At 43.8% G+C, this 23,393-nt stretch overlaps 1 protein-coding gene across 1 annotated transcript; it reads right to left on the bottom strand.

Moving 5' to 3' along the window:
• Positions 1-1,048: 1,048 nt before the first annotated feature.
• PDPN (podoplanin) lies at positions 1,049-22,815 on the bottom strand. Its single transcript, XM_083452315.1, has 5 exons — positions 22,481-22,815; positions 8,927-9,000; positions 6,380-6,494; positions 2,876-2,984; positions 1,049-1,989 (listed from the first exon to the last, which is right to left on the bottom strand). The coding sequence occupies exons 1-5, from the start codon at positions 22,548-22,550 to the stop codon at positions 1,983-1,985; spliced, it is 375 nt and encodes a 124-aa protein (XP_083308441.1). The 5' UTR covers positions 22,551-22,815; the 3' UTR covers positions 1,049-1,982.
• Positions 22,816-23,393: the final 578 nt, after the last annotated feature.

Below are 23,393 nucleotides of genomic sequence, written 5' to 3'. Positions count from 1 at the left end.
GTGTGTGTGTGTGTGTGTAGGGTCCCAACTGGGACCCTTGTGTGTGCTTGTGTGTGTAGCAAGGATTTGACCTTTTCCCTCCCACTGTGAGTCGGGTCTCTGTGATTGCTCTTTGCATTGGAAAATAAAATATTCCCTTGGAGCAAACTTGGCAACTCTGTGGCTAATTTTGTGTCATGTCTGGCTTAGCCCATGACAAACGGGATAGCGGGCACTTGCCCTCTGTTGTTGAAATTCCACAGAGGCTACCACCCCCACTTCCCCATCCTCTCTTGAAGTTGCTCAGGAGAGGAAGAGGAAGCAAGCCATGCGCTTGACATATTGTAGGCTGTGGCAAATGTCAGAGCTGGATGGCACCCAGAAGATCAGCTCATCCCACCCGCTGCCATGATGCAAGGCAACGACTTTGCAAAGAGCCACTCATCCAGAAATGAAAGACGCTTCCCCCATATCATTTCTCGATTGGCTTTGCACTGCCCTCTCTTCCACTCCTGCTCAAAGCCTAAAATTAGTTCTGAAATTGGTGGCCCTCACAGTCTGGCAAGGGGAAATCTGTCAATTTGCATCTCTCATTTTTCTAGTCTTCAATTTTGTTCTCCACATTTCCACATCAGTTTGTGTGTGTGTTTTTAAAAAGTCTTTTGCTGTTAATTTTAAATGTTCTTAATTGTTTTTAACTGTTTTTTAATTTCTAATATTTCTTGAAACTGCTTAGAGGTCTTACTGCAATCATGTGTTAAATAAGTTTGATTCAGTAAAAATAAAATAAATTCACCTGGGTCAGAAGGGGCAGGTGCAGACTTCAGCAGTATTTTGTAATATGGTGCACCCTGTGCATGGCCTATGTTTTGTGACCCCAAATGGATCTTCTCAATTGTGGATCTTCTCAATTTGCACCCCCTCAGCTTGGTGCCTTCTGCAGGGGAAATGTCCACATGGCCCTAAATCCAGCACTGGAAGAAGGCAGTCGTGGAAGCCAATCTAGACCCCTTCAATTTATCTGAAGGCAGTTTGGGAGACTTTAAACTCGAAAACAGGATATCAAGCATTTTCTGGCACAATTTATTCTGATTGTAAACATTCAGAATCTCCCAGTGCAGTTTGCAAAATCCGAGTTTCTAAAATTCAAAATTTCCCAGTGCAGAATCTATCACAACCCTATTTTACTCTCCCTCCCCAAAGAGAGCAGAATAATAATAAATTATTATTATTTAAAAATGACTTTGAAAACTGTCTCTTGAAAAACAAAACAAAAACAGCAAACAGTGCAGCCCAAAAAATCACTGCTCAGAAGTATGACTCACTTAATTTAATGAGGTTTACTCTTCGGGTTTAGGGTTGCAGCCCAAAATCAACCCTATAGCAGGATTGGCAAGCCTCTGGTCTGCCAGGCGTTGCTAGACTACAACTCCCAATCATCATTGGCCATGTTTGCTGGGTCTGATGGGATTTGGAGTCCAAACACATCTGGAGGGCCCTCAGATCACCATTTTTAGGGCTGATGGTTTTTTCTAAAAATACAATTTTGGGGTTTTTATTAAAAAAGCTCAACAACTTTTGAGGTGTCTTGGTTTTTACTTTTTGAAATATGGCAACCCTACCATTTTGCCAGCCCTATAGGAAACAAAGTGCAGAAACCATCTTTTTTTCAGGAATTCCTACTAGCAACATACTTTTTTTATATATTGCCTGTAAACAGCACTGTTAGGAGACAGCTTTGTGCATTGTTCTTTTCAAAATCTTCCCGACAAAATCTTCCCCACCTCACCCCTCTTTTAGGTGAAGAAATACTCAATTTTTAAGGCATATTTGTATTTTAAAAAACTTGCTCCAGGAAATTGTGTGAGATCTCCTCTGTGGGCTTATAAGTCCTCAAATTGCTTTTTGCCTGTGATCATCTTCCATGGTTAGCATGGGAGGAGACTCACTCAAAAAAGGAAGAAATCTTCTGACGTATTTCCTCTTTCTCTCTTCAGTGAGTTTCAGGGACTGTTAAAAAGAAGAAGAAAAGCAAGGATGGAAAGGACAGTTATTTTGCCAGAATATAGTTTCTATGTTTGCCTTAGAAGCCCGATGGATTAGGCAAAATGTCATTGTACAATGTGGGCTCTGGGAAGTGTGAATTAGGTAGGTTTATATTAGAAGTCTATGTGAACTGAGTCTCTCCTCATCTCTGCACCATACTACAGAGCTTTCGAAACTGGATCGTGACACATTAGTGTGTCGGCTGCAGTGTGTAGGTTTTTTCATGTGAACATTCCCTGCGCTCCTCCAGGGGCCAGAAAGGGGTTAGTTTAACCCCCGATTGCTAGTAAAACTGAATTAGATAAAGGTAAAGGGACCCCTGACCATTAGGTCCAGTCATGGCCGACTCTGGGGTTGCAGCGCTCATCTCGCTTTATTGGCTGAGGGAGACGGCGTACAGCTTCCGGGTCATGTGGCCAGCATGACTAAGCCGCTTCTGGCGAACCAGAGCAGTGCATGGAAACGCCATTTACCTTCCCGCCCAAGCGGTACCTATTTATCTACTTGCACTTTGACGTGCTTTCGAACTGCTAGGTGGGCAGGAGCAGGGACCGAGCAATGGGAGCTCACCCCGTCGCGGGGATTCAAACCGCCAACCTTCTGATCGGCAAGTCCTAGGCTCTGTGGTTTAACCCACAGCGCCACCTGCGTCCCTCCTGTGTGTGTTTACTCAGAAGTAAACCCTAAAGGGACTTGGCAAATACTGTTGCCCTTGTTCCCACCTGGACATTCCACCCGCATCCCAAAACTGAATTACTGTGTCACAAAATGATGCATGTCTAAAAAGTGTGCCACCAACGTGAAAAGTTTGGAAAACCCTGCCACAGTGTCTGCTTTGTGTGATACTTACGAGTACCTCCCCATTTTCTTCACAATCAAAAGGATAATCCCCGTGGCGACTGCGATAGCAGCAATGACTCCAAAGATGATGCCAACCAGTGTAGCTGTTTCCAGGCCATCTGCAGGGAGGGGAATTCAAATGGCCAAGTTAGTTCAACATCAAATCAGCATTGACACCTTGAAAGTTACAGTCATGCCACAAACTCCAAAGAGGAAAATTGCTACATCCCTGGGGTCAGTTCCTGGTGGATTTTGCTTGGCAACCCTGAGAGTAGTAGATGCATGTTGATCTGAGAGGAGTAGAAAGGCATAAAATGTGTCTGATCATCCTGGCAGGTTTGGTGAGAGGGGTTTGATGAAGATTCTCTTCAGATCTTGGTAACAGGAGCAAAACAGGAGGATATGGGTCACTAACTCAGCCTCTCCAGTGTTGCATTTTGTCGAGGATGGCAACCTATGGATTATTCTCCAGCTTGGGTTTTACTGTAAGGTTTTCTCGTCTCACACTCACCCTGGGGACAGGTCTCAGAAGCTTTTTGTATTTGGGGAATAGCCTACATACAACTCAACCTTGATTTCAGCCTCAGGGTGCACATTTATAGAGTTGTTTCTCAGATTTTAATTTTGTTATTTTGTAGGAGAAGTGAGGGAACGATTCACAGTTACAAAAAGCAAAATGAAACCGCTAGGTTGGAAATGTCATTCTATAGGTATGTGCCCGGGATGTGATCAGTCCTTTCCTGGTTGATGCGTTGTTACCTTATCGAGGTCAGGTCATTCCTGAGGAATGTGGGAGGAATGTGGCTGGTGGAAGCATGTGCCATACGGAGAATTAAGAACATGCAGTTCTGCATCCAGCTGATAAACAAACCCAGACCTCAGAAAGAAAACGCAGGAGTCGCTCCAAATTTTGTACAAAACCCACAAGAGGACATCTCCATGCGTCATCACAGACACAGCCTTCAGCTTTTCGGGGGCTGACTTTGAAATAAAGTGTCACCATGAGCTGCTCAGCCTTCTGAGGTCAGATCCTGTGATGGAATGTGAAACCAAGGCACAGCATCTAATTTGGAAATGTGATGCGAACATTTCACACTACATTTGTTATTAGTGCTTGCCTGTGGCAGAGGTGGGGAAGGAGAGCCTTCCGAGCTAAACTAGGCTGGTGAGATCTATGGTCAGATCGGCTGATGTCTGTTTTTAGCTACCAGGGAGTGGGGGGTCTGGACCAGGGGCAGAGGGCAATGTGAAGCCATTTGCCCCTTACAGTATTTCCTTCTGAAATCTCTTTTCGCATCTAAAGCTGGTAGGAGCTTCAAAGGCGTTTGGTTAGAGCCAGGTACAATATATACTGTGAGCAGCATATACGATAAATTAAAACAAGAACAAAAAATAATTGGATGATTAATAGTGATTAAAGAAAAGTTCCTCTCCTAGTGTTGCAGGAATTTCCTGGACATATACAGAATTCTGCATTCGGCAGCAGTGTCCAGGCAGAAATTGATAGAGCCATTTTTGCAAATTTGCTAAAAAAGATCAACTTTGGGCAAAAATAAATAGAAGCTTAAACTGTCTGGATTTTCACTGTGTGAAATATGGCAACCCTACTCTCCCTCTCTCATAGCACATGGAATTCGTGAATGTCCTCACACAGCACATGGTTCAACTATGGAATCAGAACTGTGGAGTTGGAAGGGATTACCAAGGGTCATCTGGTCCAGCCCCCTGCAGTGGAATTCACTTAGAATCATGGAATCATCGGATTCCCTTTAGAAAAAAAGGAACAGACATTTTTGCAGTTAGGAAAGTGATGGGAAATGCATTGAAAAGTGCCTGCTGGTTAGGGTGAATGCCTATTGTCATATAATCTCACATCAAACAAATCAGAATGAATGACCAATATAATTGAACCTCTATGTAAGCTTTGTGCAAGCAGATTGGCAAATCTTTATGTTCATGTTTTAATGTCCCCGAGGCTTCTTTCCTGTGCTGCAGTCCGCAGTGCACAAGGGATTGCGATGTCACAGTGGTGCTAAGTAGCCAGCAATGATTTCTCTGGAATAATCAGAATCTGGCTGCCTTCCAGTGAACATGAAAAGGGTTTCTACTTCATCAGGAAAGAGGGCCTGTTGCCGGATTCATTACATGAGAGGGCTGAGGCTCATTAGCATGCCTGTAGGTTCAAAGACGGATTAAGGTAATTTAAGAAAGGAACCTAATCACTCAGTGCTGTTCTTTGGATTAAGTTTGGCTTCAGTCGTCCGCCTGGACTGGAACCAGGCATGGGCCAAGGAGATGACAGTACACTTTTGGACCAGATTACTAATTTGGGATGCTACCCAATACCATTGTTATGTAACTATTAATTCACCTTTGGCTTGAAACCAAAATCTCAGCCTGAGGAGCACTCTTCCAATGGCTGGCTAGACTAACTAGCTGGTTTCGTGGAAACTGGCAGGGATGTATTTATTTTTTAAAATTATTTTAAACTGCTTTGTGATTTGTTAAAAAGAAGAAGAAGCCAAAATGATAGTGTCTGCATTGAGAATAGGGAATCCTGGCCATCATACCCACATACGACAACTCCCATCATCCCTGTCTATTCACCATGCTGCAGGGCATGCTCCGCCAATGTGCAAGGGGAAGGAACCCCCATGCAAATTGGGTGTCACCCGCAGAATCTCTGTCTCTATGATGCACTGCAGGGCTAGATGAACCCTTTGGGCCATTCCAACTGTACAATTCTATGAGTTTGGTGCTGATTTTTGCTGCCTATGGATGGTATGTTTTGCTAGAACAAGCAACGCCCTTTCATTAAGACTCATTACATTGAGAAGAAAAAGACACTCAAGTGTTTAATGTATCCAAGCGCAGAAAACTATGTGGGTTGTGAGTATAGCTTCTCTGTAGTGAGTATAGTGACATATTTCACTGCAGCGAGTATTGGGGAAACCTTTCCTGTTCACTTTTGTTGTAACCAGTAATGGTTGATGGCTCTAAGGATCCAGTTTGCATTTGATAGCCTTGCTTGTCTTCCATCTAGCCAAATATAAAACTATTCTGCAACATGTTTTCCTTGCGTTTTGCTGGTATTGAATAGCTATTGCTGTAGCACACTGTTCTTTTTCTGATCTTACGTTATGCTTTATTGCTTTTAAAATTTGCAAGCAGCGTGTGTCTTATTAATTGAATAAATACTAAGAATCATAATCTTTCACATATATGTGTGTGTGAGAAAGACGTGGACATTTTTAAATTTTTCAGACTTCCCCCAGTACTTTGTTTACATGGAAAAAAATCCATTTCCTAAGTGCATTAGCAAACAAGTTAACAAAAAGAGAGGACTAGATACCATTTGCGAATGCAATCTTCGGCAGGCTTGAGAGTTTCAAAGTTTTTGGTTTTGTTTATTAAGCACTAAATTTAGGTAGCTCTCCAGGGCATTAGAAAATCTTCCATTGCAAATGACCCTACATTGCATAGGAAACATTTTAGAAACATGCACACCACATACCATCAGATTCTGGTAAGCTTGGGTCAGTTGAGTTTTCAGCATCATCACTGGTTGGGAGGGGACTGTCTGTGGTCACCAGATCATCCAAGGAAGAGCTTTCTGTTGTCACCGGGAACTATGTTCGTTCGTTTTAGGGATATATGTGTTTTAAAGAGAGGAAAACAAAGGCAAGCATAATTCATTTCTATGTCTCTCTTCTCAAAACGTGCATAATGCTGATCCACCTTGATGCAACTCTGCTACAAATGCCAGTATTTATTTGTTTATTTTGAAACAGTAACAACATAATCCTATGGAAGTCTTTGCAGAAGGAAGTTCTGCTGATTTCAAGGGGACTTGCTCCCAGGTATGCATGTGTAGGATTACAGCCTAAGAGAGAATAGGGCATTGAGAGGCAGCATGGAGTAATGGTTAGGGTGTTGGACTAGGACCTGGGAGAGCAGAGTTTGAATCCCCACTCAGCCATGAAGCTTACTGGGTAACCTTAGGCCACTCACCATGTCTTAGCCTAGCCTACCTCACAGGGTTGTTGTGAGGATGAAATGGGGGGGGGGCATAGCTGTCAACTTTTCCCTTTTCTTGTGAGGAATCCAATTCGGAATAAGGGAATTTCCCTTAAAAAAAGGGAAACGTCGACAGCTGGGGGGGGGGGGAGAGAGAGAACCATGTGCATCACCTTGAAATCCTTGGAAAATAAAAGCAGTATATAAATGTAATAAATAAATAAAGCAAGCTGGGATCAGGGAAAATAAAGCTTAGTAGCCAACTGGGTTGTGAAGAGGAAGCCCTAAACTGACCTGGATCCTGCAGCCATCATACGAAACCCTTCTTTGTGTGCCTCCTCTGTGAGAGGTCTGGAGGGTGGCAACACAAGAATGGGCCTTTTCGGTGGTGGCTCCCTATTTGTGGAATGTGCTCCCCAGGGAGGCTTGCCTTGCACCTTCATAACATATCTTCGGGCACTCTTTTACCAAGCCTTTGGCTAATTAAACAACCTATGGCTTTTTAAACTCTGTGTGTGTGTGTGTTGGGGAGGGGCATTGCTTTTGTTTGCTACCATGTTGTGTATTTTTGTGTTTTTGTATTCTAAAATGCCCCGTTATCCTCGGGTGAAGAGCAGTCTAGAAATTTAATCAATAACAATAACGATCATGTGAGAGGAATGGCAGTTGGTTTAATAGAATAAACAAACCATAGAGCTGGAAGGGACCCCAAGGGTCATCTAGTCCAGCCCCCTGCAAAGCAGGAATATGCAGCCGTCCCTTATGGGGATAAAACCTGCAACCATGGCGTTATCAGAACCACCGTTCCAACCAGCTGAGCCACGTTGGTGAGCAGAGTCCTTGAGAAGGCACAGCTCCTAGTCCAATCATATTTTAGCGTCACATATTTTAGTGCATTTTGTATGTACTTTGCTGCTGTTTAACCTTCTGAGTAAGCAAATGGCCGAAATGTCTGGCACACTGGATGGGGCTCTCACCTTTGCACAGTCAGTTACATTCCGGCAATTGCAAAAGCCGGAGATTTCTGCATACTCACACTTGGTCCTTCATCCAGCAGGCAAACGGGTGGCATTATCACAATTCAAAAGGATACATTTCAGACAGGCTAAAGCGCTCAAGCAGGGTGTGGGAAGAAGGTGTGGCCTGGGGAATAATTAAGGCCCATTCATCCCCCATCCCTGAAGTCTTCCCTCCTCATCCCCAGCAAAAAAAATCCTTAGCCAAACCCAGCTTTGTCTGATGAAGTGGACTCTAAGACAAAGTTGTTAGAATCATAGAATTGTAGAGTTGGAAGGGACCTAATGGGGCAATTTGTCCAACACCACTGTAATGCAGGAATCACAGGTAGAGAATCCATGAGAAATAGCCATCCAACCTCTGCTTAAAAGCCTCCAATGAAGGAGAGTCCAGCATCTTCCAAGGGAGTCTGTTCCACTGTTGAACAGCTCTTACCACCAGAAAGTTCTTCCTGATGTTTAGGTGGAGTCTCTCTTCACCTGAAACTCTTGGTTCAGCTCTTACCCTCCGGAGCAGCAGCAGAAAACGAACTTGCTCATCTTCCATGTGACAGCCCTTCAGATATTTGAAGATGCATGTCACCTCTCAGTCTTCTATTCTTCAAGCTAAACACACCCAACAACCTCAACTGTTCCTCATAAGGCTTCCCAGACCCTTGGTCACCTTGGTTTCCCACCTCTGCACATGTTTCAGCTTGTCAATATGAGGCCACTGGACTCCTCACTGAAATGAACCTAGATACTTTTTGGTCTGGTCTTCATGGTCTGCCATAATAAATGAAGGCCTTTAGAGCTGGGTGGACAGCCTGAGATCACCATAATAAATATTTGTGTGTGTGGGGGGGTGTTATTCGTTTGTTTTATTACATATTTTGTGTTCTCATTTCGTATTTTTATGTTGTGAACTGTTACGTGATCTTTGCATGAAGGGCGGTATGCAATTTTCATACATACATACATACGTACATACATACATACAGTAACCTTCAGGAATGAAACAGACTTATCCCCCTACAAATGATACTCACCGTTGGAAATTCAGAAACGTCACTATCTCTGCTGTCAGTAGTTGGTGCTTCATCTTCCAGTGAGACTGTACTTGCTAAATGAAACAGATGAGAAGCGGCTGAGATTTGATAATACTGGCTACATATTGCCACTGAGCTACGATCAAGATTCTGTTGGCCAACTTAGTTGGGTTGTATCCAACCGGGAGCTGACCCAGTGAAATGAACAAACCTTCTGAGACAAGAGAATTGCCTTCTCCACTCCGACTCATTGTGGTCCACCATGCATACCTCAGGAACATAGCGTCCGCATGTAATAAATTAGTGAGGTTTTGTCAACCCATTAAAAAACAAGGTTTAACTTGGGCAGATTTGCTGTTTAATATTAAAACCATCCTCCTCTTAAGTCGTTTTTCCCCTTTAAATAATGCAATGCAATGGGCTGTTGGGATGTGCTTGCTCTGTTGTAAATGTTGAGCTCTGAACGGTTGGGTTTCCTGGCTTAAAGAGTGTACCATGCAGCACTATTCATGCATCACTCATCACCGTGTGCATCCCATCAGGACAGGAAAGGTGTGCAATGGGACACTTCTGTCTGTTAACCTTTGGTTCAAAAATACAAGAGAAAAGCCGAGGAGGAAATGATGCTAAGCTTCTAATATATGTCAACAGATAACTGGCTGCAAATAGAATTCCCAGACTATTAGAAGTTCTCCCACTTAAAAGAGGGTGCGATGAGAGAGGAGAGTCATACCTCAGATTTAAGGCCCATGTGGTGTGGAGCTAGGCGTGTAAGTATGCATTGCACTCATCACAGAGCTGCAGTCAAAAATAGCACTCTTCTTAGAACGTAGGAAGAGCCCTGATGGATGAGGTCAATGACTCATCTGGTCCAGCATCCTGTTCTCAGTGGCCAACCAGATGCCCTGATGGGAAGTCTCCAAGCACGACCTGAGTGCAAATGCACCCTCCCCAGTTGTGGTTCCCAGCAACCCATCTAAGTTCAAAGGGGCCTGTTATCGGCACCAATCAACTGATCGGTACTTGTGTGAAGCCCCTTTCATTGTCCACTTGCAGTGGTGGTTTGGACTCAAATGGAACCTGCAAAGAACCCTCATAAAAAGTCATCCATCCACATTTTAGTGTGAATTTCTCCTAAAACATACAGATACTTCACAACAATTCCCCTGATAATATTCTTGCAAGCGATTCTCCTTACCATTCACATAAACCACATTCACAAATACTTGCATTTTTTTGCACATTGTAATATATGCACATTTAGCACCTGTGAGTGCATTCTTTTTGTGTGTTACTTGGCTGGAGAACAGCATAGTGAAATTTAGAGAAGTGCAAATTCCGCAGGATTTGATTCGCGCATGGTTTTGGAAAGTGAGAGTTGACCTCGTTCTTCTTTAAGCACAAACTGAATTGACTTTCTTGCCCATTGCTTCTAGGACACTCAAAAGATCAGCTCTCCCCTTATATGCTCATCCCACCATTGTGCTCTGCAGGAAAGGAGGCCTGGTTCTTTCAGGGTAGGAATCAGGTCACCGTATGGTGTTGCCTTCCCTTTGGAACGCTCTCTCATTTTGTATCAGAAAGGGGTTCCTTTTGGGCACCTGCTAAGGATCTTCCTTTTGCAACAAGCCTTTTGATGCTGTTGTTTTTATCGCAATCTTTTCCTGTATTGAACTTGAAATGGTTACCGTCTATATATTTCACATTTTTTCTTGTTTCACTTGTTACATGGCTTTGGGACAGTTCATGGGAAGGGATTCATAAACGGACATTTTGTATTTGAATATATGAGCTATAGGAACATTGGGCTCTGTCATATACTGAGTCGGACCATTGGCCCATCTACCTCAATATTGCCTACACACTGCCATCATCCCTCTTATATCATCTGGGTTACGACACTGCCCTTGAATCCCTAAGACAAAGGCTTTGGGACATCTCACATAGCGACCTGCGATCCCAATCTTATGTAATTTGTAGCCCAGTCGCAGCTGGAATCCAATATGGGTACGACTTTCAGATATCCTCATACCTTAGGAATTTATCTGTACCTACCTATCAGCGTTTATTTACCAAAGCCAGACTAAATGTATTTCCTTTGGAAGTTCTAAATGGGAGACTAAGAGGCATCCCCTATCAGAATAGGCTTTGTTTATGTTCTCAGGACGTCGATTACATGAAGCATATCCTATTGCATTGTGGGCAATATGAGCAAGCAAGGGGTCAACTGATCAAACCCTTACTGGCAAATTTGCCGGGAAAATCCGAAGCCTCCCATATTAAATATCTTTTGGAAGACAGGTCAAAGGATGTTACACTGGCCGTGGCAAAGTTTCTTTTGGAGGTTATAAGAAACAAAGATCATTATGCCCTAGATAAAACAAAATGACTGCCTTGGTTTCTTCCATCTGTCTGTCTGGTCTAGTTTTGAAATTGTTTTGTGGGTCTTTGGACTGCAATAAAATTTTGAATATTGCCTACAATGGCTGGCAGCAGCTCTCCAGAGTTCTGGATAAGGGACATTCCTAGGCCTACATAGTGGTGCCGAAGACTGAACCTGAGACCTTCTACATGCAAAGCAGAGGCTCTACCACTGAGCTGCCACTCTTCCCCACATATATTGTTGTTGTTTAGTCGTTTAGTCATGTCCGACTCTTCGTGACCCCATGGACCAGAGCACACCAGGCACTTTTGTCTTCCACTGCCTCCCGCAGTTTAGTCAAACTCATGCTGGTAGCTTCGAGAACACTATCCAACCATCTCGTCCTCTGTCATCCCCTTCTCCTTGTGCCCTCCATCTTTCCCAACATTAGGGTCTTTCCAGGGAGTCTTCTCTTCTCATGAGGTGGCCAAAGTATTGGAACCTCAGCTTCAGGATCTGTCCTTCCAGTGAGCACTCAGGGCTGATTTCCTTAAGAATGGAGAGGTTTGATCTTCTTGCAGTCCATGGGACTCTCAAGAGTCTCCTCCAGCACCATAATTCAAAAGCATCAATTCTTCTGTGATTAGCCTTCTTTATGGTCCAGCTCTCACTTCCTCCCCACATATTTAAATACCTGTTTAAACATGCATCTAAATGCACTTTTGAATATGCACTTAAATATTTAAAGTACAAATTTCTAAGTGTGTTTTTAAAAATCAAAATAGAAGTGCCAAAACTCAGTGGTTAGAGCATCTGCCTTGCATGCAGAAGGGCTCAGGATCAATCCCTGGCATTTCCAGGTAGGGGGGAAAGACTCCCTTTCTGCAACTCTGGAGAATCACTGCCAGTCAGTGCAGGCAATACTGAGCTAGATGGAACAACGATCTGACTTAGTATAAGACAGTTTCCTACACACTATGCAAAATACACAATTTAAAACACATTTTCCTCTCTTTTTGAGCAGAGAAATGGGCTGGAACATGTGGGAAGCACTCAACCACCAGCTAACTAGCTGCCATTCTCTGTGTGCTTAAAGGTAAAGGTAAAGGCTTTACCCCCGACCATTAGGTCCAGTTCGTGGCCGACTCTGGGGTTGCGGTGCTCATCTCGCTTTATTGGCCAAGGGAGCCGGTGTACAGCTTCCGGGTCATGTGACCAGCATGACTAAGCCGCTTCTGGCGAACCAGAGCAGTGCATGGAAATGCCATTTACCTTCCCGCCCAAGCGGTACCTATTTATCTACTTGCACTTTGACGTGCTTTCGAACTGCTAGGTTGGCAGGAGGAGGGACCGAGCAACGGGAGCTCACCCCGTCGCAGGGCTTCGAACCGCCGACCTTCTGATCGGCAAGTCCTAGGCTCTGTGGTTTAACCCACAGCGCCACCTGCGTCCCTCCTCTGTGTGTTTACTCAGAAGTAAACCCTAAAGGGACTTGGCAAATACTGTTGCCCTTGTTCCCACCTGGACATTACTTGGGGAGCTATCAGTCTGCTCAGTTCAAGGCAAAATGCAATCAAATTCCACCAGCGTCCCTAGCACAAAAATATAAATTAAGATCCAGACTGCTTGCATCTTTTATACTGGGCTTCTCTTTGCAGTAAAGCAAAAGCACACTAACATGTGTTTCTACATCCAAAGATCCAAAGGGCTTTTATGAGGTTTGAATATTATGTTCTCTCTCTCCCTCCCTCCCTCTCTCTCTCTCTCTCTCTCTTAAATCCATTAAAAAAAGTTTTTTTGGCAAAAGTTTTAAGGAGGGAGAAAAAACATCTAACAATGTACAGTCCAGCTTCTCCCTGCAGTGGTACGTCAACATCAAATATTTAATAAAAGTCTTGCCTTGAGCATTGAGCATCAAATATTTAAAGGCGGGGGGAAATCCACTCACTGAACAGGAAATCTAGATACTGAAGCAGGGAAATGCATTAAAACTCTTGTCTCCGTGGCCAACAGCTTTTATTGCTGGTTCCTTGTTTTTTTTGACGAGAGGATGTGGGAACATAGAAACCTAGGAAGTTGCTACCTACCAGATCAGACCGTTGGCCTACCTAGCCCAGTATTTTCTGTGCGGAATTATCAATGGCCTTTGAAGGTGTCAGGCAGGGGACATTCCTTTTTTATATTTTTTTAAAATTAGTTTTACATATAATCACATTATGTAACATCATATCGTCTTATTTAACCTTTTTGGCTCAACTGAGCCTAACGATTTCCCTCCCTCCCGCCTAATGGTTTAGAAACTTAGGTTTTGCTTTTTTAAAATTTCACTTCCTTTCCTATTTTTATTATGTCATTGCCTAAAAAGTTACATTACTCAACCTGAACAGGTAGCAATTTCATCTTACAAATCTTCAGATAACCCTGCTAGTGATGTTAGTTGCCTACAGTTGACTTTCAAATATAGTATAAATTTATTCCAGTCTTTTTGGAATGCTTGGTCTCGCTGGTTCTGGATTCTTCCTGTCAGTTTCGCCAGTTCTGCAAAGTCCATCACTTTCATTTGCCATTGTTCTTTGGTTGGTATTTCATGTTGTTTCCATTTTTGGGCTAGCAAAATTCTTGCCACAGTTGTTGCGTACAAGAACAATTTTTTATCTTGTCTTGGTATCTCTTTACCCACTATACCCAATAGGGGTGTGTTTTTTTTAACAAAAGTGTTTTAAACATTTTCTTTAACTCATTATAAATCATTTCCCAGAAAGCTTTTAACTTTTTACATGTCCACCGCATATGGTAAAAAGTACCCTCCTTTTCCTTACATTTCCAACATTCATTTTTTGTTCTATAAATTTTAGCCTATTTCACTGGTGTTGAATACCATCTATACATAATTTTCATTACATTTTCTTTAAGCAAACTGCAAGCAGTGAAATTTATACCTTCATTCCATAACCTCTCCCATTCTTCTAATTGTATATGATAGCCAATATCTTTAGCCCAATGTATCATTAATGATTTTAAGGCAGGGGGCATTCCTAGCCCTAGCTAGAGATGCCAGGGATTGATTATTTCTTCATGCAGCACATAATTAAACTATAGAACTTCTCTCCCACAGGAAGCAGTGATGGCTGCCAACTTGGATGGCTTTAAAAGGATTATATAACGCCCCGCGGAGGACCTTAAGGTCCATAAATAGCAACACCCTAGAGGTCCCGGGCCCTAAGGAAGTCAGATTAGCCTCAACCAGAGCCAGGGCCTTTTCAACACTGGCTCCGGCCTGGTGGAATGCTCTGTCTCATGAGAACATGGCTCTGCAGGATCTGATTTCTTTCCACAGGGCCTGTAAGACAGAGTTGTTCTACCTGGCCTTGGCTTGGAATCAACTTGATCCCCTCCCCCTCTTTCCCTTTTCCTTTCTCCTTCTGTGATGGAACTCCTATTTGGGGACTTCCCTGGCTATTTTCTGGCCCACCTAGGACCAGTCTGTATAGTTGGCCTTGGTGAAGATTTGACGTTTTCATCCCCAAAATGTTTTTGATTTGAGTTTCTACTGAAATCAGGCTGCATTTTAATGTTGTACTTTATCTTGTTTTTAAGTTGTATTTTAATCAATTGTTTTTATACTTGGTGTTAGCCGCCCTGAGCCCGGTCTTGGCTGGGGAGGGCGGGGTATAAATAAAATTATTATTATTATTATTATTATTATTATTATTATTATTATTATTATTATTTCATGGAAGAGAAAGCTATCAACGGCTACTAGTCACAATGGCCATGTTCTGCCTCCATCATCTGAGGCAGCAATGCCTCTGAGTACCTGTGATGGCCTGGGAATCTGATTCAGAGGCTGAACCTGAAGAATCCCAGCCTGCACAGGAGTCCCTGCCTCCAGGGCCGGCTGAGCCAGGGCAGGGGCTTGAATCTGAAGGGCCCGCACCTGTGCCGGATCCTCAGGAGCAGACACCAGATGAATCCACTCTGGTTGAATCCACTCTGGCTCTGGAGGTGATTGAGGATCTGTTGCCTGCAGGTGCTCCTATCCCAGCCCTGTCAGGGGAAGGTGAGGTTGCCTCTGGGTCCAGTAACCCTCCAGCCTCTCCTGAGCTGCAGAGGCTCAGGGCAGAGAGGCGGAGGGAACAAAGTTCTCACAGAAGGAGTGCTCGCCTTAAGGCCAGGAGAGGCGAGTCACCTGTGGGCCTATGCCTCAGAGAAGATAAAGGCCAGTCAGCCCAGTCCCAGGTTGTGGGAGCAACATTGCTGGAAACCTGTTCCTGTCAGCACCCTGACCTGCCCTTCCGGAGTTCCTGACCACGCCCGACTCCTTGCCTTGGACCCCGCTTCGCCCTTGACAGACAGCCTCCAGACCCTCGACCCAGGACCGGACTCAGACCATGACGCATGGTAACCCCCCCGGGACCAGCACAGTACCAGTTGTTGGGAATTACAGGTGGACAAAGTGCTGCTGTGCTCATGTCTGACTTGCAGGCTTCCCACATCTGGTCAACCACAGCCAGAGCAGGATGCTGGACTAGGTGGGCCATTGACCTGATCTAACAAGCCCATATTCTGTTCTTATGAACCTAGGATCTTCTGCCTGGAAATTGTTGGCCCTACTCAGAGTAGACCCATTGCAATTAATGGGCACTGCTAATTTAGACTACACTGATTTAAACTTAGATTCTGTTTCTGTATGCAACCACTGCTGCGCAGATGCTATTGGCCCAGAGGTGGAAAGAAGATAAAGTCCCTACCAGAGAAGAATGGCAGATCAAGTTGATGGATTATGCCGAAATGGCAAAAATGACCGGAAGAATCAGAAATCAGGAAGACCAAAATTTTCATAAGGAATGGGGGAAATTTGTAATTTATCTTAAAAACCATTGTAAACAGTTAAAATCGTTAGTAGGATTGGAATAACACTTGTAGTTTAGTGGTGAATTTTGGACACAACGGAGAGGTAAAAGATTTGGATTATAATAAAAGATGCAGGAGGGAATGATTAACAATAGGACCCACAAAGGGAAGGAGGGAAGTTTTGGAATCTTGCTTTTATGTTGTATGTTGGATATGTGATTGCAGAATTGTAATCTGAAAAACCAAATAATTTATTTTTTTAAACAAGATTCTGCCCCTTTTTAATTTATAGAGGCTGGTACTTCTATACTGTCCAAATAGACTTGAGGTAACATTGGGTTACATCCAGTTAAATCCTAGTCAGAGCAGAACCACTGAAATGAATGGGCCTAATCAGTCGTATCCATTGATTTAAATGGGTCAACTCTGAGTAGGATTAGCAGCGGATACAGACAGCTCACTGTCAGTGTTCTTCTCTTGAGGGCTTTGTGATGAGCTCACTTCCCAAATTTCTCTTGTTTTTCCAGATGCAGGCTTGTGCAGATGTGAATTACTCAATGCACTTCGCTGTGCCAAAAATCTGATATAGCACATTCCAGTTCTGCGTCTCTGATGTTTCTGACGTCTCATAGAGGAAGGGATCATTCTATTTCTGTTATGTGTCAGACCCCCCACTTGCTCAATCATAGATCCATTCCTCCCCCACCTTTGAGTTTGAATTTTCTTTGAATTGGAAGATTAAGAAACACATACCCCCCAAAAAGCATGTAAATGACATTTTCTGCACTCTGTTCACTTCCTAAAATACATATTGCTTTTCAATGTCTTTTCTTGTAGAATAGTACCTCTGGTGTGGGACATGTCATGCTCCTTCTGGGGCATTTTGTCCACCTTTGGTCCCCACCCTGCACTCAGCTCTCACCTGTGGCTCTTAGAAGCTGTCACCATGTGACAGCAGCCACAATCCTGGGAATGGCTTAGATTGGCCGGCTAAGCCAGGTGAGGGTAGCTGATGGGTCTCAAACCCTCAGTGAGTTAGGGACTTCCCCTGCATGCAAAGACAGACTCCAGACTATTAGTGAGTCCAACGGTCAAGAAATCTATTTCTGCACGTGCTGTAGAGGGAAGTTAGGGGACGATTGGGCTCATCAACCTGAGAAGGTAGCCCATCTAGGAGAAGGAAAACTCTGGTCCTAAATCTCTGCTGCCTTGTGGGAACTCTTTGGGAGAAGAAAAAGCTAAGGAGTAAACCCTACACAAATCTGCAGTGGAGTCCCTAAGGCAGTTGGATGGTGCCTTGTACGCCTCCTAGCAATTCCTGCAGCCAAGCTGATGCCAAACGTATTGCTCTGTTTTCCTTTGGACCACATCAGTGAAACCGAGAGGGGGTCTTGTCATCTGGGCAGCCCAGGGCCTTCATATTTGCCCAGGCTTGCCCAGTTCTGCTGTTTAACTTCACCCACAGAGGTGTACTCCACTGTCTCTCAAAAAAGGCGAATGCCAACAACAACCCCACAAAATGTTCACTTCTATACACTTTAAAACAACAACAACAACTGGAACTACATCACAATATTAGGAGACGAGCAATCTGACTGATTGTGGGACACTGGTGGCGCTGTGGGTTAAACCACAGAGCCTAGGACTTGCTGATCAGAATGTCGGCGGTTCGAATCCCCACGACGGGCTGAGCTCCTGTTGCTCGGTCTCTGCTCCTGCCAACCAAGCAGTTTGAAAGCACGTCAAAGTGCAAGTAGATAAATAGGTACCGCTCCAGCGGGAAGGTAAACGGCGTTTCTGTGCACTGCTCTGGTTCACCAGAAGCGGCTTAGTCATGCTGGCCACATGACCCGGAAGCTGTACGCCGTCTCCCTCGGCCAATAAAGCGAGATGAGTGCCGCAACTCCAGAGTCGGCCATGACTGGACCTAATGGTCAGGGGTCCCTTTACCTTTACCTTTTAATCTGACTGATATCTGTGATCCAATCAACATATAACTGAAGAACATAAGATGAGCCTACTGGATTAGGTCAATGGCTCATCTAGTCCAGCATCCTGTTGGTCCGACAGCGAGAGTGCTCTTGTGCTTGAATCCTGCTTGCTGGTTTCTCACAAGCATCCGGTCAGCTACTTTGAGCACAGGATGTTGGACTCTGCCTGATCCAGCAGCCTCTTCTTATACTCTAGAGCAGCCTCTCTCAACCTGTGGGTCCCCAGATATTGTTGGACTACAACTCCCATCATCCCTGAGCTCTGGCCTTGCTGGCTAGGGGTGATGGGAGGTGTGGTTCAACAACATCTGGGGACCCACAGGTTGAGAAAGGCTGCGCTAGAGACAATGTCTTACTAGGGGTATGACCAGAAAATGGGAGCTACCATCAGTAATTAGGGGCAGTTGGAGCGCATGTTGCTTCACTTTTAAGCAAATGTTTCTGTATCTTGGCTCCCTTCTGATATTTTGGTTCACATCTCTCATCAGCCCCAGTCAGCATGGCCAGCGGTAAAGAATGATGGTCCCAAATAGTTGGAGAGCACCGGGTTGGGGGAGGCTGCCTCAGACCCAAGTATGTGAGATTGTTCCGGGAAGATGACATTGCAAGCTCCAAGAATGCACCAAGGAATTCCAGTCTCTCTGGAATGCAACTCTGAATTTTCATCTTGGATGTTTTCTTTCAGGTGGGTTGTAGGTTACACCCACAAATACCTCTGAAGAGAAGAATTCATCCATAGCAAGATACATTCCTTTTGATACAGTGTGCAGGAAAAGAAAACCTAGGAAGTGGATTTAGACAAAGTCATAGACCTCAGCATTGCCTACATGGAATGGCAGCCACTTTCCAGGGTTTCAGGCAGTCGTCTTTACAAGCCCAACCTGGGGGTGCCAGGGATTGAACTTGGTACCTTCTGCAGATGCTCTGCCACTGAACCACAGTCAATCCTGACTGTGGGCACATCTAGTTGTTCACTGCAAGAACAGGATGCTGGACTAGATGGGCCATTGGCCCGGTCTACCAGGCTTTCCTTACATTCTTAGAGCCACAAAGTATTTCTGCAGGTCCGTCATGAGACGGACATCTTTGGCTAGACATCCCAGGACTCATCTGGGAAATAAACAACAATCCTCAGTATTGATCTGCATCCTTCCATGTTCGCTTCCTTGTCTCTGCCTCCTCCTCCTTTCCCCTTGCCAAGAAATGGAAACAGGAGGAATCTGTGAGGCAGCCAGCTGAGAACGCCTTGATTCTGGGCAACACTGATTCAGCCTGCCGATGGAGGCAGCCCAACTCAACGCCAACAGACCCAGCAACATGTTGTCTATCCTCTTTGTGGGTGTTGAGCCTCTTGACACCTGGGCCTGGCACCCTCTGGGGCCTGTGCTATGCCAACATGCAGCTGGCACGAAGCCTACAGGATGACAAGCAAAAAACAACCACCAGTCTATGGCTTGCTTTTGCAAACCAACCCCTCCCCCATTACTTTACGTTTGCAAGAATGAGTTTAGTCCACCAACCATTTGAAATGAATAATATGCCTTCCTGTTATGGGTTTCTCATTTGCCTCCTCTGCTGTCTTTACATTGCCTGTGCGCTATGGCCAATGTGCTTTCTCATTCCAAGAGTCACTGGGTTGCATCCAACTAAGGCCTCCACAGAGTAGACCAATTAAAATAATGGATCTCTCCCCTTGTGATTTCCAGCATCTGGTATTCAGAAGCCTACTGTCTCCAACAGTGGAGGAAAGAACACAGCCATCAGCATGAGTAGCCACCAATAGCTTGATCCTCCATGAATGGACTTAAACGAGACATGTCCATTTATTTCAATGGGTCTGCTCTTGGGTACAGCCTACTGTCTAGAGCAGGGGTGGCTAACATGTGGCCCTTGGGGTGTTGCTGGACTCCAGTGCCTATTGGGATGGTGGCCATTGAAGTCTACCAACAATTGGGGTGTCGCAGGTTCCCCACTCTTGGCTTAGAGACTCTGCAAAGAGAGCTGATCTCTGAACATCAGAATATAAAATGAGTTTTGCTAGATCGGGCCAAAGGCCCATGTAGTCCACCATCTTGTTTTCACAGTTGCCACCCAGATGGCCCGATCGGAAGCCTATAAGCAGGACAGGAAAGGAACAGCACTTTCAGCACACATAATTGTCAGTGCCGAGGATATGGAGGTATATTGCTTCCGATGAGGAAATACATAGCCATCATGACTTGTGGCTATTGATAGCTTTATCCTGATAAGCAACAATATTTTAAAAATGGAACCATCAAAAGGCAAAACTAGAAACTATGTCCTACCAGGGACAAGACCAAAAACCTGGAACTATTCTTAGCAAATTGGGACAATTGTAGCATGTGCTATTTCATGTTTTAGACCAGACCAAACAGAAAGGGGTGGGAGCCCATACAGAAGGAAGAATTGCTGATTATCTGTTATTAGCCACTAGACTTGTTATATAACCCGGTTTTGGAAAGACTTGCAAGGGACATCCTTATTGAATTGGCTTAACAGAGTTTGGCCATTGGCCCAAATTGACTAAAAGTATATATATGACTAGCTAAAGGACAGAGACACAAAGACTCATTTACAACTGACCGGTACTGAATTTTTCTTTTAATGAAGAAGAAGAACCCTGAACTTTTGCAGACATCCAGACTTTTTTGATTACTCTGATTTAAATAATATTCTATGCTTTAGATTGCAGTGTGTTCCAACACTGACTTACACTGTATGCTTTGGGGTTTTTGTTGTTAAGGGTTGGTGTGTGTTTGTTTTAAAAAGAATAAATTAAAAGGAGGAGGAGGAAGTATCAGCATGGCTTCTTTACCAGGTAGACCAATACTATCTGCTCTGGCTGAAGAAATCTCTCCTGGCTCTTGAGAAGAGAGGGGTCTTTCCTATGCTTGATATCTGACATCATTTGGCAAGAGATAGGACCTTTGGCATCCAAGCATGTTGTCCACAACTGAGCTATGGGTGGTGGTGTTCCTCATATACATGAAATCTGTCTTCTACTGAGTCCAATTCCACTGCCAACTGCTCTTCTGGATCTCTGCTGCTTCTGATACCTGAAATCACTTGAACTAGCTATTCTGGGAATTGAGTCTGCAACCTAGGAAAACCAGGGGCCAATAACCGCCCCCCCCCCATCATTTGCAGTCCGACTGGAAAGTTTCCCATATGAAATATTGCCCAATAGTAAAATGCTATTACTAAATAGAGGAGATTTTGGCTGCGGTCCTATGCTACCTTACCTTGGGGGAGATACATTCCCAATGAAATTGTGAGGTTTACTTTGGAGTAGGCATGTATTATCTTTATTTATGATCTGCACTTTAATAAAACATCAAGGAGGCTTACAACATAAAATACAACAAAATCAATCAGTATCTGCAAATAATAATAATAATAATAATAATAATAATAATAAAAAATAAATTTATTTGTAGCCCGCTCTCCCCGGCCGAAATCGGTCTCAGGGCAGCTAACATCAAATGTATAACATTGGTATAAAATCAAACAATAATTAAATTACTTCCTAAAAAAAGTATAATCCAAAGCATCAACAAAACATCAATAGATACCGGTTGGTTAAAAAATAAAATTCATATGGTATAAAAAGCATAGTTTTTTAAAGAAATGCCTGAAAAAAGGCAGGGATGGTTGCACTGCTGTATTTTTGTTTCCCGAAAGAATCCACGGTCCATAATGTATATATTTACTGCAAACTAATTCATTATTTTTCTTTTGCGCTCTGCTACACTGTACAGTGGTACCTCGGGTTACATACGCTTCAGGTTACATATGCTTCAGGTTACAGACTCCGCTAACCCAGAAATAGTACCTCGTGTTAAGAACTTTGCTTCAGGATGAGAACAGAAATCGTGCAGCAGCGGCGCAGCGGCAGCGGGAAGCCCCATTAGCTAAAGTGGTGCTTCAAGTTAAGAACAGTTTCAGGTTAAGAACGGACCTCTGGAACAAATTAAGTACTTAACCCGAGGTACCACTGTATAGGTAGGTGGAATTTCTTTAGTGCACTTTCGAAAACCAGTCGAAAGCCAAAAACTTTTAATTTACCAGCCTCAGTCATACTGAATTCTGCAGCAATAGAATCTCAAGATAGGATGGGAACTAAGTGCAATCCTAAAAATGGTTACTAAGAAGTAAAACCTATGGACTTCAATGAGGCTTACTCCCAGAGAAGTGGGGTTAAGATCGCAGCCTAAGCAAAACTTTGCACTGATAACACACAACACAGCCAGCCACCAAAAAGAGAAAAAGGAAAGTATGAATATATCCCTTTCTGGACATCTGCATATCTAAGAAAACTTTCCTTACCTTCCTCAGCAAGAACATGGAATGATAAGCTCCCTATCAGGAAAAGAAGGAGCTGCATCTTGATAAACATCTTCGATAAACTCTTTAAAACAAAAGTCTGGTCTTGAGCAATCCAGTTATATCAAGCGCCTTCTTGTTTTGCAAAAAAAGTTTGCTTGGGTTTTCAAGTTCTCCTCCGCCTGCCAAAGAAGTTGAAAGTTTTGCTTTCTCTGAAGCATTGACAAGAGCGACGGGAAAGTAACTGAGAAAAGAACCAGTGTTTTTTACTTTAACGGAAGGCTGAGCAGGCATTCAAAGTGGTCCTGAAAGGAAGGCCCTCCCTCTGCAATCTGTTTGGTCACTCATAAAAAAAAAAACGATCTCAGGTTTAAAGTTACAGAGACAGTTATATATAGTGATGTGCACAAGAAAGATTAAAGAGAGAGAGGTGAAGACAGAACACCCTCCTTTACGTTCGAGGAGCATACAAGGGCATGCTGTATTTTCCATTATTGCTAACACATTTTTAAAAAAGAATTATTTTGCTGTTGTTTAATTGGACAGGAGGGTAGAGGGGTGGAGTGGCGAGAGTGATGATGACAGGAGAATATTGGTTATATGTAAAAAAAAACAAAAACCTGATTTTTTTTTCTTGGTAATGCATTGGCGTTGTACAATTTTCTATGGTTAATGGGTTGGTTGGGAATTGAAAAATCAAAAAGGGGGTGGGAGAATTCCCAAAGCATGATTTGCACCAGAGAGTTTGGGAAACTGAAATCATCAGAGAGAAAGTGGATGAGGAGAACCTTGGAAGAATCTTAGCTGCACTAAAAGTAACAACTGGTCTAACATAATCCTTTCTACACACTGGGATGGGGGTGGAGACAACCTGTCTCTAAGCACACGTCCATATAGATACCAAATCCCAACTAAT

Source organism: Podarcis tiliguerta (genome assembly GCF_965153285.1).
Source record: "Podarcis tiliguerta genome assembly, chromosome: 8".
Lineage (NCBI taxonomy): Eukaryota > Metazoa > Chordata > Lepidosauria > Squamata > Lacertidae > Podarcis > Podarcis tiliguerta.
Note: the sequence above shows the minus strand (reverse complement) of the source record. Positions and strands in the feature narration are given on the sequence as shown.

Excerpts from the sequence above, each read along its gene's own strand:
- PDPN (XM_083452315.1), bottom strand. The coding sequence starts at position 22,550 with ATGTTTATCAAGATGCAGCTCCTTCTTTTCCTGATAGGGAGCTTATCA. Across the intron at positions 6,495-8,926 it reads ACGTTTCTGAATTTCCAACG|TTCCCGGTGACAACAGAAAG; the intron begins GTGAGTATCATT and ends GAACGAACATAG. Across the intron at positions 2,985-6,379 it reads AAGCTTACCAGAATCTGATG|ATGGCCTGGAAACAGCTACA; the intron begins GTATGTGGTGTG and ends CCCTCCCTGCAG.